Here is a 16,557-nt window from a genome sequence, read left to right on the forward strand (position 1 = left end):
GGCAAAATTTCCAGCCTGCCAAAATATGCATCCCTTGTCGATTCCCCTCAAATAGTATCCTATTGATTTAAAGCTTATACCAGCATTTCATGGCACTACTCATTATGTAGAAAAGGTTATTTCACTCTTAACTGTTTATATCTCAAAGTTAGAAAAGGGATGCATTTTTGGTCAATATGGATTTCCAGCCTGCCACAATAATCCATATTGCTCAAAAACACATCTCAGTGCTAACTTTGAGAAACACAGAGTTAATAGCAAATTTGGGCAGGCGTGCTTTTCTGGGCATAACACCTGTTAAGGTTACTTTTTAATAGTTTTGGACCTTCGCATGGCCTGAAAGTTCCCAACATTTACCGTACTGTAAAGTAATTGTCAAAAAATGTTCCCTAAAAGTTTTCCAAAGTGTGATAGTAGTAGGAACCACTTCCTAATGCTTTAAAATTATGAACCTCCCAGGAACATTTAAGGGTTGTTTCCTAAAGACCCTGGAAAGGTCAGATTTTAAGTGTTGTGGGGAGTTTAAAGAGATTTTCCTGATGATCACGGAAGGTTTTAAAGGTGAAAACCCACAGGAAAACTTTAAGAAACCTTCGGTATGAAGTATTTTCCATAAGGATGGAAAATATTATGAAGGTGACATTATGAAAGTGGTAGGCAGATTTCAGTGAACTATTGCAGAACATTTCTTGATAGAGCCCACAATTTCAGGTGTCGGTGCTGAAATTAAACATCAGGGAACCTTACCATTAAGTGCTCTGAAGTTTGTCCAAATATTAGAAAATGTGGACATTTGGAGCCCATTCTCTGAAGGTTTTCATCTGTGCAGCCCTTAGAAAATATTTCCTGAAAGTTTTAACAAGGTTAACCTGTGCTACATAAGGTATTTTTGGTAATAATTACCTGCTTGGAGGTACTTTGTATTGGAGACATTATTTCAGTCTAATTATTGTCAGACTGGTGTATCATTTATTCCCACAAGGTGGCGATGTTTACTCACATTTCCTCTGCCATTTTTTTGTTTTGTTGAAATTCAAAATTCACTAATTTTCTTACAAGATTCAAATCTAAGTCTGTTGAAATGTTTTTTGTAACTGTTAAACGTCATCTATTTGCCCTGGCTTGAAAATTAAATATTAAAAATTTTATTCACTAAGTTTGTTACTGATCTTTTAAGCGATAAGTAAGTATAGACTTTATATAGTTTATAAAGTCCTCTCAGCAAGACCTGTCGTCGTTGCTCAAGATCTGTAGTAACACAGTTTCGTTCGTTAGAGCTCCTACAGGAAGTGTTACAGATAAAAATACATGCTCAGTTACAGTAAATCATGTCCGTCACACCAACTATTATTAGAAGTCAAAATTGTTTCATAAAAAAATATTCAGTTTCACATCAAGCTAGGGAAGTGTTTTAGATTTCTTGATGTCTCTGGTGATCAATTGGATCTTAATGTGACTCAGACTATTAAAGTTTGACATGGCAAGCCTTTAAAAATAACAGCTCCTCTTTGTCTGGCAGGGAGGGCCTCATCCAACCAGCCAAGCAACAGTCTTTCACTTCTGCTTCTCTGAGGAAGTGAGAAAGCACATGACCTGAACCAGCTGACACAAGTTACAGTGCTTGTTCAAAGTCTACTAGGTACAGATTCATAAGGGGCGTGCTTTTCCGCAGCGGGGTCTGGTGGCATGCGTTACTCGTCATGCAATAGCAGGTCCTGGCATGTCTTTTCCCTGACATGGGAATACAGACAGACCATTCACTCCTTCCGAAAAACACATATGATACGATTCATTAGCAGCCAGGAAGCCTCTTTATGGCTCTGACACAACTACAGGTAAGGATTTTCTGTCAGTTTCATGAATAGTTTTTCTTGTGAAATGTGTATCAGGCATGCAGTTATTATGCTTCTGAGCATTCTTGCATTTTGTGATTCATAAAACAAACCAAAAACAATCTAAATTGTTTATATGAAATACGAGTTATTACTGGGATTCTTTACAACATTGCTATTCACATTCTTTAACTTGGTGCATTTGATCAGATTACCTCTTAAGTACAAATTTCCCATCGTTGTGGATCATAATCCTGCCTTAAATAGAAACGTTGCAAAGTAGTACCATGTGACGAGGAAACGGTGTTCCAGTTAAATCTGTTTGGCAGCAAGACTCCAAATCTCTTCACCTGTTCATGTGGTGTAAAGCTCACATTGGCACCCATAGGGAAGTATTCTTCTTCTACTAAACGACACACTGGGATAACAACACAGTCTGTGCCGTTGTTGTCAAATGATCTTGCTAAAAGTTGCCTAGGACACTTTGGTATACAAAGGACAAAGTAGAGGGTTTTTAGCACTAGGGTTTACTGGTGTTAATGATATTTAGGGTTTGGGAACAGCATGCTGATTCCTCATAGAGGCCACCTTTGTGAATGAGAATGGCACATGACTGCCAGAAGCCAGTTTATCTTATTTATCAGTTCCAACATGTGCTGAGAAGAGCAGAGAAGGAGATTTGGTTTGGGAAAAATTCAGATGAGGAAGTGAGACAGACCAAGGAAATATGATTAAGTGCAAATATTACAGAAACTCGTGGCACCTAAAAATAGAACAAACATTTTCAGGACTTCTCCATATTTTCTCTCCAGGACCAAACTATGAAGAGGGAGAGGATCAATAAGGAAACAGGAGAGCTGAGTGCTTCGGGCGAGTTGTCTGCATCGGTGGAGGCAAAGGAAGAAAAGGTGGAGGGTTCTTCTGGAAACCCTTTGCTCCTTCAGGTGCTCAGGGAGCAGCTACAGGCGCTGGGGATTTATACGTACTCCAGCCATGACCACAAAACCAGCCATCATCGTTTGAAGCAACTAGAGCAGCATCTGCCTAAAATCCTCCATCTTCACACACAGGTATAATGTCTCCATCTTTGATCTCACATTTTAACCTGTTTGCACATTTCAAACCATTATATTTGTCAACAATGTCACTCATTCTTTTGCTACTCTGAAAAAGAATTCTACTACATAATTTATATGATCTAAATGGATAAACGACATTAGCTTAGCTTTCAAAAGGTTAAGTGGATGCCACAATACAACTAGGTCTCCAGAACCGCATAAAATGCCAAGAAGCTACATTATAGATGCTTGGCATTCAGCTGATTTCAGCACTAGCCTGTACTGAACCTCTACAATATCTCTGTGCAAACTTGAGACAAACTTCTGTCACATGAAATAAGAGTGTTGCATCACACTCATAGCTCCAGGTCTGGCTTGGATTAGCTGAGACAACAGAGCATTCTCTTGCTCAAACTTTGTCACAGCTAAATTAAACCTCACTCTTGTTTTATTTCCCTCACTCCAGGATTCATGGTAATTCTGTCACTGCATGTGTAACACTGCTGACCAGACTTAGAGCTGCAGATGTAATCAGCCTTTGGTCTGTGTGCAGCTCTGTGTCTACACTGATGAATGAAAAGGTCTCATGACCAGAGATTTGGCCAGATTTTATGGCCTCTCTTAAGAACAGCAAATTCAGCGTAATTCAATATCTTCCTGTAGGATTACAAAGACTGCTTAGCATGTCATGAATTCTTTATTATCTTATTATCTAATAAAGACTTCAGTTTTACTGTGCTTTACCCAAAATGACCATTTTAAATGAATATATTCAGGTCATCGATTGCCATTAAATGTGCTTTTCAAAGACATATTTATACCTTCTCGCCAGCTTTTTGAAAACCTATTGGAAAACATTTTGACTGAGATCTGCAGAAACTGTAAATGTAGAAGAGAAACTATTCAAGAGATTGAACTGTCAGCGTTTTATATCTATTTATAGTGCTGCCTAACAGTCATATTCTGCATGAATGTTACACTACTAGCTTATGCATTTTAATCTTACTGTTTTAACATTACATTAGATTAAATGTTTTCAGTTTTAGATCAGTTGGGATCAAAAAATGATCTTTATTTTCTAAATGCAAAGAATTTGTCTCTTTTCTTTTTTGTTTTATTCAGAACATTATATACAATTGCTAGCATTTGTTACAATTATTTAGGTTCATTTTTCATTAAAAGACCCAGTTGGACTGAAGCTTTAATGCTCATGCTAATATGCTGTGATGTAGCCTCAAAATTTTCACATAATGTTCTTTCTCATGATGTAATTTCCCCTTTTAGCCAAACACTCTGACCACATTAAACTGCCAACCCCTTGCTTCAAAATAATGGGACATTCATTCCAATGATAGCTGTGTGTAAACCTCTGATCACACTACTATTTCCTGACATCAGCTAGTTGGGTGCTAATTATGGACACCGAAAGACATCCTATTACAATGACACCTGGCTGTATGCGGGACGTATCATATGGTTGCCGGGTCATGAGGGTTGTTGGCAATCTTCCACGCTCAGGGTTGTTTAAAGGTGCTCTACCTGGAGAATAATGGTAATTCATCGGCTGAAGCTGAAATTGTAGAACATGTTAGTGCTGGTTTTAAATGACATTTTATTAAAACACGCAGTCCGTTGATGTTGAGTATTCAGGCAATGTGACAACAAGTAATTTAAAATACTAAGGCAACTTTGAGTGAATATGCCTGAGCCATTCTGCAGTGGAAGAAGGCCCGGTTTTAAAGTTTAGTTTTGGTAACTATATGTTCATATGTGGGTCAATGGATAATTAAACTGGAATGGGCATGTCATGACGTACTGTGGAAATAAAGTGTTATTCTAGGAATGCTTTGCTATGAAACTTTTGCAGTCACTACTTATGTGAACATCAGTCTGACACATAGCAGTCACCTCAGCTATGTTCATGACCAAGTTCCCCTCCACAATTTAATAACAGTCTTCAGAAGTAGAAAGATTTCTGTCTGCCACATGACAAAAATAACTCAGAAATGGCTTTAGCAATGCCTCATAAAGGGTTCAGTTGGACTCTTAATTCTCCAGACTCTAAATCAATTTGACAACCTGTAAAATAAACACTAAGGAAGGTGGTCATCATCATCATCATCAAGTTTATTTGTATATCACATTTAAGCAACAAGGCAGTTCAAAATTCACTATGTGATTAAACATACCACAATAAACAAACAAAAAAACATTACACTACTTTGGAAATATAAAAAGTGGTAATGAAAAGTTGCCTGTGTTCTTCTCTCAACTTCATCCTAATGTTTTCTGTTGAGTTAAGGTCAGGTGGTGAAGTTCTTCCTCCCCAAACTTGCTTCACAAGTCTTTCTGAACCTTCATGGTTATGCACACAATCCCCTTTGCACTAAGCTTCTTGCCACACTCCATCGGAACTCACAATGCAGCTGCTCAGCCATGGAATTTCACTCCACTGAGTTCTTTAAACACATTTTTAATTAATTTTGACAACTTGTCATTATTTTTATTTTTCTACAGAGATTAGCTGATTTGACCACCTCCTTTGTGACAAGACAAGTAAATTAAGGCAGCCTTCACTTGTCAAAACCACTGAAGTTATGATTTGAAGTGGAACATTAGCAGTTTTTTTTTCTTGCATCAGTATTTGCTACAATGTGGACTAATATGCTACTCCAATGACAGAAATCAGAAATAAAAAACTCAAGTATTTACACATTTCACAATAATCTCTTTAGTGACTTATTCTAATGTGCTTTCTCCTCTCTGATCACAGGTTTGTGAAGAAGGTGCCAGAGTTGATGGCACAGATATAAAGGGCCTTGCAGCTCTCACTGCTGACTCTGTCATACATAATATCTACAAAAGACTAGAAGGACGGCCCGCAGGTACTAAACTGTGTTCATATCAGCAGATGCGCTGCTGGTAATTCAAATCAAAGCGATTTTCTCCCCATTTCTCTTCTTTTTTTTCCCCCCTTGTGCATTTAATTTTTCCAGTAGATTTTTCTATGTTGGTCATCATTTTGGAAATGGACAGCAATAAAGGGCAAAACCATCTACCAACTTTTCAGTTTCATGATGATGATCTGTCCAGATCCACTTTAGTGAGCTGTATTTGTGCAAGTTTGTTTATAGATTTGATTAGGTTCTTTAGGGAAGTGCCTGGTTCTGTTTTTGATACCCGTCTCAACAAAGGTGAAAGTATGTGTGTTGTAAGTACTTGACACAACAAACTAACTGCTGTGTCCTAATTTTTGACCCAGCTGGTCAAACACATCTGAACTGGTGTTTTGTCTAAGAAAATAAAAGCAACTTTTTCATTGAAAAAACTACCTGTGTTCTTCTGAGTACTAGCTTGTCAAAAAAAGTCTTATCCATGCAAAGGATTTAAACTTTCATGCTAATGTATTCCCTTATAATTACTAATTTATCTGCAACTGTGTGACTCACTTTAGTTTTGTGGTCAAGAAAATTTTTATAAAGTTAGAGCCCCACTGCCTTTTGGTTTTGCTTTAGTCTGTTATGATTTCATATCGCTGGATATCTTGTATTTTTTTAGAGCAGGCCCGTGAAGAGGTTGTTCACTTCCTCAAAAGACCAGATGGAAACACAAGTTGTACAGCAGAGACATGTTCTGGGTGGAACCTGTTAAAGTCCCTTCTGTTGCTCACATCAGACTCTGAAGCAAGTGATGCACACCAATTATATTGTTATTACAGATAAATTACAAAAAAAACCCAATCCATTCTGAATGTTGCCTTTGCTATCATGTGTTTGCAGGAAATATTATCTTATTTAAACCCAGAGCTCCCTACTGCTTTGGTGAAATGTCTGTACTTACTGGTGTGCCTTCCTGCAAAAAAGGAGAATACAGCCATAGAGCTGACCTTCCAGAAGCCTCTGACACAGGTCAGTAAGCAATGAAATGACACTCATTATTTCTATATTTTCCACTTTAAAGGAGTCGGTTCTTTTAATCTTCTTTATCAACAGTTGCTTAGGTAATACAAATAGCTTTTCTTCAGGTGTTTGATGCCTTCTTACTCATTTTCAGACAGTGGATTTTACTATTCAATCACTATAAAAAGAACAGAAATTAGTGGAAAAAACATCCAAAATGGAGTTTTGTTTACTGATGACAAGGAAATAAAAGTAACCTAATACACAATGGTACAAGTAATTTCTTTGTGCCATTGTTTTGCATCACTCTAAATAAAAAATTTAAGATGTAAATTATTATTTCTGCTCCATGTTTCCCAAAGGTCAGTCTTGCAAAGGAAGGTGGGTGGATTACCTGAAAGACTGTGAATCCTTTAAGTCCAATTACATCTTTGTTGTACTATCCTTCTGCTCTTAATACATTTTAGAACCACTGATGTTCTTCCTCCAATCTTTTCTAACTTCCTTCATTATTTTTAGGACAAATTTGACTGATTGATTGATTGTAAAACCCAAGCAAAAAATCTATCAATCAATCAATCAATCAAATTTTATTTGTATAGCACATTTCAGCAGCAAGGCATTTCAAAGTGCTTTACATAATTAAAATAAAAAAAGCAAGTGACATTGAATAAACAGTGAGAGATTTTGAAAAAGATTAAAAAAGATAAAAACATTAAAACCCGCACCCCTTTCAGGACTTCAGTTAAACATCGTTTAACTGGGACTGTAACCCTCTGGGACTTTAGTCAAAAACACCGTTTGACAAGGACTCCAACCTATTTGAAACGCCGTCAAATGGGACTTTAAACCCCGTAGAACTTTAGTTAAATGTCGTTTAACTGGGACGTTTTCCGGGGGGGTTTTCATCATTAAAACGGAAACGGTGAGAAAGAGAAATGAAAAGAAATTAAAAAGTAAAGATAAAAACATTAGAGATTATAAAGATGGACCTCAAAAATGCATAATTCTTACAATGCAACACCATTTATTTTTGTATATTTTCTGGATATTGCACAGACATCCTAGTAATATTTTTCCCTCTGCATACGTTTTTGCAGATTTTCCTTCAACTTTCCAAGTACCCACACAACGTGGAACAGCTGGTCGAGACTGAGGAGCTGCAGTGTCTCATCATCGGACTCACATCATTATGCGATCAGACCAGTCCACAGTGGAGGCACCAGGCGTCATGCGTTCTTAAAGCTGTCTCTTCTGTACCAACAAACAAAACAGTTCCAAATTTATTACGTAAGTTAACCAAAAACTAATGATGATACGTAATGTTATGTTGTTTTATTCACTGTCTGTTACTGACAAAAGTTGAATACAAATATTTGATTTAAAAAGGACGTTATTGTGCTTGGTGTCTTTTAGAGGTGAGATAACTTTTCTGAATACTACTACATATGTATTGTAGCTAAAACTGCTCAATCCTGAACTTCATCTTTTTTATTGAAGGTTATCAGACCATTCCAGCTTGATGTTTTATTTTTCTAACTTTACAGCACTTTTATGTGGAATAATATTTAGGAGCCTAATGAAATGTGTTACTGCTTAATTTTTGTGTGTTTTTGCATTTTTCTTCAAAGGCAAAAACTGTGTTCGAATATGTATCCAGAACCTGATGCACATCAAAGCCAAAGTTTCAGGATCAATGCTAGCTGAGGTGGCAGTGGCTGTGTTTAGCTTTGTAAGAGACACTTATTACCTGAGTCCAGCCCTTTTTACTGAATTTGACACCAACAATGGCTACAAGGCCCTGAAAAACATCCTCAAACGGTAAGATTGTATGTTAAAAGTATATTTATGTGTTAAAGTTGCGCATTCCAAATACAAAACTTAATTCAACCGAAACACCCGGAAAGTGACTGACTAAGCTTTTGCAAAAATTCACATTTTAGTCTTAAACATGGGGCGGGGGGGGAAACAAAAAATACAATCATGACCTTCTGTCAGTATAAAATTACACTGAAGGTTTTGATTATAACATATACAAATGTAATTAAAAATAAGGGGAGGGAATGCTTTTGCAAAGCACTGTAGTAGACAGCAAGATGAAGCTGAAAGAACTAATTGGTATATAGCGTTTTAAATGTGCAGATATCTACAGCCAGACTTGTCAGCATCCTGAGTTAAAATGATAACATTTTTATTGATTCCTACTATTAATTGGTCTTTTTTTCCCTCCTGACTTTTCAATAATAAGCTGTGAAGAAGGCGTGCCCTTGGATCAGTTTCAGCCTGTGGACGAATTATTGGCTCTGATCGCAGATTTCACTCTCCTTGGAAAAGCAGAGCTGAAAGTGGCTCTTTGTGTGCCCAATCCCCAGCCTGCAGGCTTCAAGTTCGATCCGCCACTCACTAAAGGTTGGTCAGGTCTTTCTAAGACCTTCTCTGTTGTTATTCTCTTGCCAACTCCGTCTTACTATCTCTGCTTGTTTCATGAGGATAAACTCTGAACTACTCCTTACAAATTACTATGTAATTAGTATCACATGCATGGCTCAGCAAAGGTGGACTCGGGGAGGGGGAAGCCTACTCAAAGGAACCACACACTTCATCCCTACTTTGCACTTTTGCCCTCGTATAATCCAGCTAAACTGCATCAACCCCCCTCGGCTGATTTCCCACAGACCCTGACTCTTCACTCCCCGTACCGCTGCCCCCTTTGCAGTCTGCAGCCTCCCTCAAGTTAACAGGAAGCTGAGGTGATTATGTCTGGGATGATGAAGTGGAGGCTCCCCCTCTAACTCTGTTAGGATGCCCCACATCCATTCACCACTGGCCTACAGCAGCCAGTCATCTATCATCGACGCACACACACTTCCATCCAGCACTCATAAATAGGGCGTCTATAATATACATACACAGATCGAGCTGCTCTGTAGCCATCCATCACATCAAGGAGCAGATCTGTTTCCAGCAGGGGGACCTGGTGCTGTTTTTAAAAACTTAACATGATACAGTTTTAAGAGTGGAAATGAATCCCATTATTAAATAGATTTATGTTTATTTACAAGCAAAAGTTTGGGTTTTTTTGCACGTTAAATGTAGGACTTTTTCTAAATATTTTGACAAGGCACCAGACAAATGTTATTAGGGCAGATTATAATACATTCTTTGCATTTATGGCCAGAAATCGGTTTGTTTTGATGCAACCATGGCAAATTAAACTTAACTCATCTTTTTGATCCTGCATGCTATGTATTATAAAGACTTTATGTATTTGTCTGTAATATTAGCTGTTTGACCTTATCAGAGAAAAGTCTTACAGAGGAAGTTTGTCTAAGTTGTGCATGGATTGGTGTTATGCAAGTTGAGTTATGTTATCACACCAATCTAATAGATGCATATCAGTCCAGAGTGCTATATATAATCAGTTTAAAAAAGCAACAACTTATTTACAAAGCAAAAGTTAACGATGCATTTAAAAATCTCCAGGTCTGGCAGTAAAGAACCTTCCTGCCTTCCACCTGCTGCAGGCCTCTTTGCTGCGTTCCCAGGATTCTCACTTCTGCTGTCAGCTGCTTCGAACCCTGCAGACAATTTGGGAGAAGGACCCGGCTAATTTTTTCCTCTTAGAGTGGACTGTCCAATCGATGGCCCAACTAGCGACCCGTGTGTGCCGTAAACCGCTGCCTGTGCAGAAAATCTTCTTGTCTATGCTGGAAATGGTAGGGGTTTTCACCATGAATGACTTGTTTTAGATTTTGAAGTGATTCGTTTTAACCATCTTGTTGTCTTTCAGGTGGTGTTTAAATTGAGCTATATACCCCATGAGACGCTGCGAGCCCTGCTAGGTGTACTCAAGCAGAACTGGGCTGGCACCGGTGGAGCGGCAAGGACAGAATTTAGTGTGGTGGCGGTTCAGTGTTTTCACAAGTGAGACGTTACATTTTTTTTTTTTAACAGGATTTACAGAATAGCATACTATTTTTGTATAGAAGTTTTTTTTACATAAGTTTGTTCTTTGTCTGGATTTTTATATTTTCTTTGACTCATGTGAAGTAGAATGAAGTTATCCCTGGAAAAGTGTTTTATTTCTCCTTGTTGTTTTCTTTCTACAGTAATAGCAAAAGTCATCTCTTTCTCCTTTTTTGTAGGATGATTGTACACAGCACTATGCTAACAGAGGTGCTAAGTGACTGGGGTTTACTCGAGCTGCTGCTTGGAGAACTTCGCAGGAGGGCTAAGATCCTGAGGAAGGCTGGTAATGTTTCTGAAACTCATGTTAAATATTTATCTTTTATATGAAAATATTTTAAAAAATTGCTAAGTCTCTTAACATTATAAACTGAAAGCAAAAGTATTTTTTCTTAACTGCTAGCACTCTTAAGTGAATTTTCCTTTTTTTTATTTTCAGACCCTTTGCAGCTGCAGTCTGTGGAAGAAAATGAGAGACAACTCACTACATGCATGCTTCAAGTTGTTTCAACCCTTACTTTGCGATCTATTAAAAATACAGGTACATTGTTTCAGTAAATTTTATTCAGACATTTTTTAAAATAGATGTATGAAGTTCTATTTTAGATTTGATATATTTCATGAAAGTACACACAGCCTTCTTAAAATTGAAATAAATTTTGCTGCATTAAGTTTAATTTAATGCAGCAAAATTATGGGATTATGCAATTTTATTTATTTCATTTAATTTATATAGCTTTATATTCATCTGTATAAATAAGCATATGCAATTTTATTTATTTTTCCATTTTATTCTTGGTTATAAATAGCTTTGTTTAATATAGTTTAACAGTTTTGTGTTGTACAGGCGAGCACAAATTACAGTGTGCAACAGTGTTTTATTTTATTGTTTTCATATAGATAAATACAAGTAATCTTATCCACAGAGGGATTATTTCGTTTTTTTTTTATCCATTAAAATGTAAATAATTTTCGTATGTTTTTTGACTCGTCTAAATATAATAAAGTATCATTTTTAATTCAAGTGTTTTCCGTGCATTTTCCAGTTTCATTGCGGGATCTCGGCATGGTCCCCTACATAAAGATCTTCTTGGATGACGATCAGTATCGGGGTCCGACTCTCAGCATTTTGGAGCAGCTCGCCGAAATCAACCCCGACGAATTCATGAGCACAGCAGTTGGAGCCCTTTGTTCCTCCACGCAGCAGGAGCTCAGGTTGAAGCTGGACCTCTTGCAGGTATGCAGCACATGCACAGACAAGCAGAGATGACAGCTCACACACACACACACTTATCCAGACGCACTCAGATGCTTGAAGATCTCAGCTGAGCTCTAAATGCAGTTTCGCTCCACATTCAATTGTAACAATTTGTAATGCACTTAAAGCATGATAAGCTTGTGAATTTATTTTCTGAGCATGTGGGACTTTGATTGCATTACAGACAAATGCAGATTGATTTGCTAAAACTGATTTAGCTGTTAACTCTGGACCGATTTGATTAGGCCGGCAGACTTGTGCTGTGTAGCTCTGAAGATTACCACCTCTATCGGATCAGTGAATGGGACAAAGATCTCATTAAAGCCTAACTAAGTTACACACCTACTGTATGTGTCCATTTTTATAGATGGCAGCAAAAGGAGCACTCACACATGAACGCTCTTCATGTCTTCGCATGTGCTCGCGTGCACGAGCTGGACTGCGCGTGTGTGCGACTCTTTGTGCTAACGCGGTTATAGCAGGTGGCAATCAGATTGGCTACGACCTGGGTTGGCGAGTGTTGAGAGCCATTGTGATTACTCCAGTTTCATTTAATCACATTTTTCCCTGCGTTCTGTCTCACACATTACCTACCTGATGGATTAGCTCTCTAAATTCAATAAAGATAATGTGATTTTGTTCACAACCAAAAACTAGTTACTAGAAATGATTTATGATTTATCTGTATGTTTCATCTGTTTTTCATGACACTTTTTTAATTGACTAAGAAGATGCGCTACAAGCCAAGACTTGGAGAAAAGCTTAGTCTTCTTAAATTTCTTTTTCAACCAAAAGAATGAATTGCTTGATTCATATGTGTTGTAACTGTGTTTGTCCATTGCTCTGTCTCACTAGTCTGTGCTGAGAGTGTTGGAGAGCCCCAACACCTGGGACGCCTTTAGGAAGGCAGGAGGCTTCACTGGACTGCTGTCTCTGATGGTGGACATGGAGGGAGCTCTGTCTGATCCCCCTAATGGAGACGTGTGGAAGACTCTGGGGCATCAGCAGCTGCTGGAGCTGCTTCTCCTCATTCTGCACATCATGGCTCTGGCTGTCCATCTTCACATTGTAAATGCTCACCATTTTCAAACTGAGGGATTTTATGAGAGGCTCTCAGATGCTCTTCTCCAACTGGGCTGCTTCCACATTGAAGACCAAAAGTGGGAAGGAGAAAAATGCTCCTGCCCTCAGACCTCAGATGAAAGCCAGTCTTCAGGTTTTTTTCAGTTTGTTGAGCTGGCAGAAGCTTTGGCAGCTCCTAACAGTTGCTCCGGTTCACCGCAGCAAAATCTGCCCATCACTCTTCAGACGTGCATACGGCTGCTGTCTCACCTAGACCAGTTTGCCACGGGGACCTACTCTCCTCAGGCTTTAAAACTGGGACAAGAGTCCGATGGAGACTGTGATGAAAATAGCAAGACACTACATGGACCAGAAGGACATGAAGGAGTTAATTCTGGACCTCCACCAGTTCTGTCAGGTTCAGGTCCACAGTCCACAGAGGAGAAACTAGGAAGTTTCAAAAACACAGCACCCAGCAGTCCCACCATGAGTACAGTGACCCAGTTTAGGTAGATATTACTAGATTCCTTTAAATGTACATGTATTTTTTTTAACCGAGAGGTTAACAAAGACTGCTTGTTTATATTGAGAATAATTTGTTTATTTTTTATGCTTTACAGTAAGTTCACATGTGATCAGGTTATTCTTCATCCAGGAGCAGTCACAGTGATCATGACTCTCCTCCCACATGTGTTTGCTCCAGAAGACCCACAGGTGACTGCGGTAGCTTTGGTTAAATAAGATACGATTGACACAGTCCTTCTAATTTACACAAATAATTATGAACTAATTATGAAATCAGATGTTTAATTTGTAAACAACCTGGCCTGTAGCATGATTGACTAGAGAGCCGTCATATGTGGGCAGTATTGTTTCTAAGGAGTTTTGATTATTCCTCTACATGTACTGATCTTTTTTATTTAACTAATAAGATCCCATTTAGATTTAAAACTTCTTTTCAAGGAGGAGCTGGCGAAGCTATGCAGCAGCAATTACTTTGTAAAACACGGTTACAAAAATGACACAATTAAATACAGGCAAAAAAGGAGGAAAAAATTACATGAAAATAATTCAGTTGAAATGACAATTAGTCTAAACGAATTAGTTGCATGTTAGCTTTAAGGGATCTTAGTTTTGATTTAAGCACACTCAATAAAATAAACTTGCAAAAAGGCTTGAATTTAATTCCAGTTTTTTTCCTTTTTTGCAGCTTTCTATGGAGGTGCAGTTCTCGCTGGCTCACCACATCCTATCTATGGTCAAATCGGAGCGAAACCGACAGATGATGTGTGAGGGTGGACTGGTGTCCATTCTCCTGGCTCATTGCCACAGCATGCTGCTGTCTCCGAACCACTATCTCCATCTACCTGTGACGCGGATTTTTGAGAAGCTCTCCTCCCAGGCCATCTCGCACTCTGAGTTCAGGTGAGACACGGCCTGTTACTACGGTTTGATGTTTGAGTGTTTGTGCTGAAGTTTTCTGTATTTGCATCCTCTCAGACAGTTCCTGTGCTTGGGAGATCCTCTCATGTGTTTGGCAGACCAAACATCCAAGCAGGTTCCAACAGAAAACAACCCAACACTTCAGACATCAAAATCAAAGGGTAAACATTTCACTTAAAATGAAATGATTGTTGTATAAGTCCTAGAAGCCCTAAAGACAAGTACAAATATTTCTGTTATTGATCTGTTTTTTAAGTCTGACAAACGGTTGTCTTTTCCTGACCTTAAAGTATGTTTTAATGCACAGATATATTTTCTTGAACAAAATCTGAGATTGTTTGAATAAAACATTTGGAAGTCCTTTGTACTCATCTCGACATCTGTTAGAATAACAAACACTGAAAAATAAACATGCTCCAATTAGTCTTTTGTATGAAAGTTTTTGGAATCCTGGGTCTTAAAAATGTCATTTTTTCTGTATTTCCTGAGGTCTGTGTATCTACATGCAATGCAGGTTAGGTCATTGCGTTAGTATCTGTAATTGAGAGGACCCGTTATTTATAACTCCTCCTTCACTTTTAATCTTAATAAAAACCAAATACACATTTCATAACCAATAAAACTCCAGGGATGTTTGCTAAGGAAACAAATCACATTTGCAGGTTGGGCTACATCGGAGATGGGTTCTTCAAAAGCTATTTTTCTCCCTTGCCTCTCAGAGCTCCTGCAGACATGTGATCCCTCTTTAAACTTTCTCTTCTTTAAACCAGATGAGAACACAGATGCGGAATCTTCTCGGAAGACACTGAAACGGTCCTTCAGCTTGTTGCAGCCTTCGACATCGTTCGGTTCTGCCATCCCTGTCCACCAGATTGTCAGTCTGGTTTCCATGACTGCACCACGCACGTTCAGACCACACAGAGTGTCTTCCTCACCTGCCTTTGTAGAGTTTGATATGAGCGAGAGTGGATATGGGTGAGTTGTTTATAAAAAAAAATGTTGTTGCAATACGATCTGCAGCAGAAAATTTATCATTTAACTAACGTCATGTTTGCTTGTAGGTGTCTTTTCCTTCCCTCTGTTGCCACGGTGAAAGGCGTGACTGCTGATTCTATTGCAACTGGTGGAATTGGAGGAGGTAATTAATAATTCATACTGTTCAACTACTTTGTGTGTTATCTAGTGATGTATAAAATGTTAAATCCTTCTCTCGTGTTCAAGAATGCAGAGGCTTTCCGCCAACATCCGGCCTGTCATTTACCTGCTGGTTCCAGATCAACAGGTTCAGCTCAGCTTGTGATTCCCACCCGATCCGTCTGCTGTCAGTGGTCCGCCACATGTCGCGAACTGAACAACAATACATCTGTTTGTCAATCTCCTTCTCAGCCTATGATGGCTGTCTGGTCATCTCCACAGAGGAGGAAGCATTCACATACCTAGGTAGGAGAAGCGGAAGTTGGCTTTTGTTTGTCTTTTTTTTTTTTATTTCTCAGAACTGTCAGGAAGCCCAAGTAGACCCATTCACTGTTTTTTGTTCAGATATGATGGAGCCAGAAGTTTGCTCTCCGACTTCTTTGCCCTCGTCGCTCAGGTTCCGCTGCTCCAGCATGTTGGTCCCTGGCCAGTGGCACCATTTGGCTGTCGTCATGGCCAAAGATGTGAAGAAAAGCTGCTTGACCTCGGCCTACTTCAATGGAAAGGCAGTGGGAACAGGAAAGGTAGATGGGAGAACTGAGGGAGCTGATAATTGAGCAAATGCATCTAGTGTTTCACATCATTTAATTTCTTTTGACCCGTTTTCCTCAGATGAAGTATATCCAGCCATTCCCAGGTCAGTTTGTCTCCATGGACCCTACAGCTGTGATTGATGTGTATGGACTGATAGGGACTCCAGCGATGTGGAAAGATCATGCGGCGTTGGTGTGGCGTGTGGGTCCCTGCCACCTGTTTGAAGAGGTGTTGAGCTCAGACACTGTGGCCGTGGTTTACACACAAGGCACTGCATACCTGGGGAACTTCCTGGCTCTGCATAACACGGG

The 16,557-nt window shown here is 38.8% G+C and overlaps 1 protein-coding gene across 3 annotated transcripts in view; it reads left to right on the forward strand.

Annotated features, from left to right (window-relative positions):
- Positions 1-16,557, forward strand: part of wdfy4 (WDFY family member 4) — a 52,981-nt gene that overhangs the window by 1,209 nt on the left and 35,215 nt on the right. For all 3 annotated transcript variants that reach the window (XM_081616412.1, XM_017309189.2, XM_008429715.3), the window contains exons 2-23: positions 1,520-1,835; positions 2,645-2,902; positions 5,664-5,775; positions 6,449-6,573; positions 6,670-6,798; positions 7,890-8,079; positions 8,421-8,610; positions 9,038-9,198; positions 10,273-10,505; positions 10,580-10,713; positions 10,935-11,041; positions 11,195-11,296; positions 11,802-11,992; positions 12,869-13,584; positions 13,696-13,789; positions 14,286-14,500; positions 14,576-14,679; positions 15,289-15,493; positions 15,580-15,656; positions 15,740-15,958; positions 16,058-16,236; positions 16,325-16,556. In XM_081616412.1, the coding sequence (XP_081472538.1) occupies positions 1,815-1,835; positions 2,645-2,902; positions 5,664-5,775; positions 6,449-6,573; positions 6,670-6,798; positions 7,890-8,079; positions 8,421-8,610; positions 9,038-9,198; positions 10,273-10,505; positions 10,580-10,713; positions 10,935-11,041; positions 11,195-11,296; positions 11,802-11,992; positions 12,869-13,584; positions 13,696-13,789; positions 14,286-14,500; positions 14,576-14,679; positions 15,289-15,493; positions 15,580-15,656; positions 15,740-15,958; positions 16,058-16,236; positions 16,325-16,556 (3,994 nt within the window). In that variant the 5' untranslated portion in view covers positions 1,520-1,814. The remainder of the gene's footprint in view (positions 1-1,519; positions 1,836-2,644; positions 2,903-5,663; positions 5,776-6,448; positions 6,574-6,669; positions 6,799-7,889; positions 8,080-8,420; positions 8,611-9,037; positions 9,199-10,272; positions 10,506-10,579; positions 10,714-10,934; positions 11,042-11,194; positions 11,297-11,801; positions 11,993-12,868; positions 13,585-13,695; positions 13,790-14,285; positions 14,501-14,575; positions 14,680-15,288; positions 15,494-15,579; positions 15,657-15,739; positions 15,959-16,057; positions 16,237-16,324; position 16,557) is intronic.

Source organism: Poecilia reticulata, chromosome 15 (assembly GCF_904066995.2).
Source record: "Poecilia reticulata chromosome 15, P_reticulata-male-v2, whole genome shotgun sequence".
Taxonomy (NCBI): Eukaryota; Metazoa; Chordata; class Actinopteri; order Cyprinodontiformes; family Poeciliidae; genus Poecilia; species Poecilia reticulata.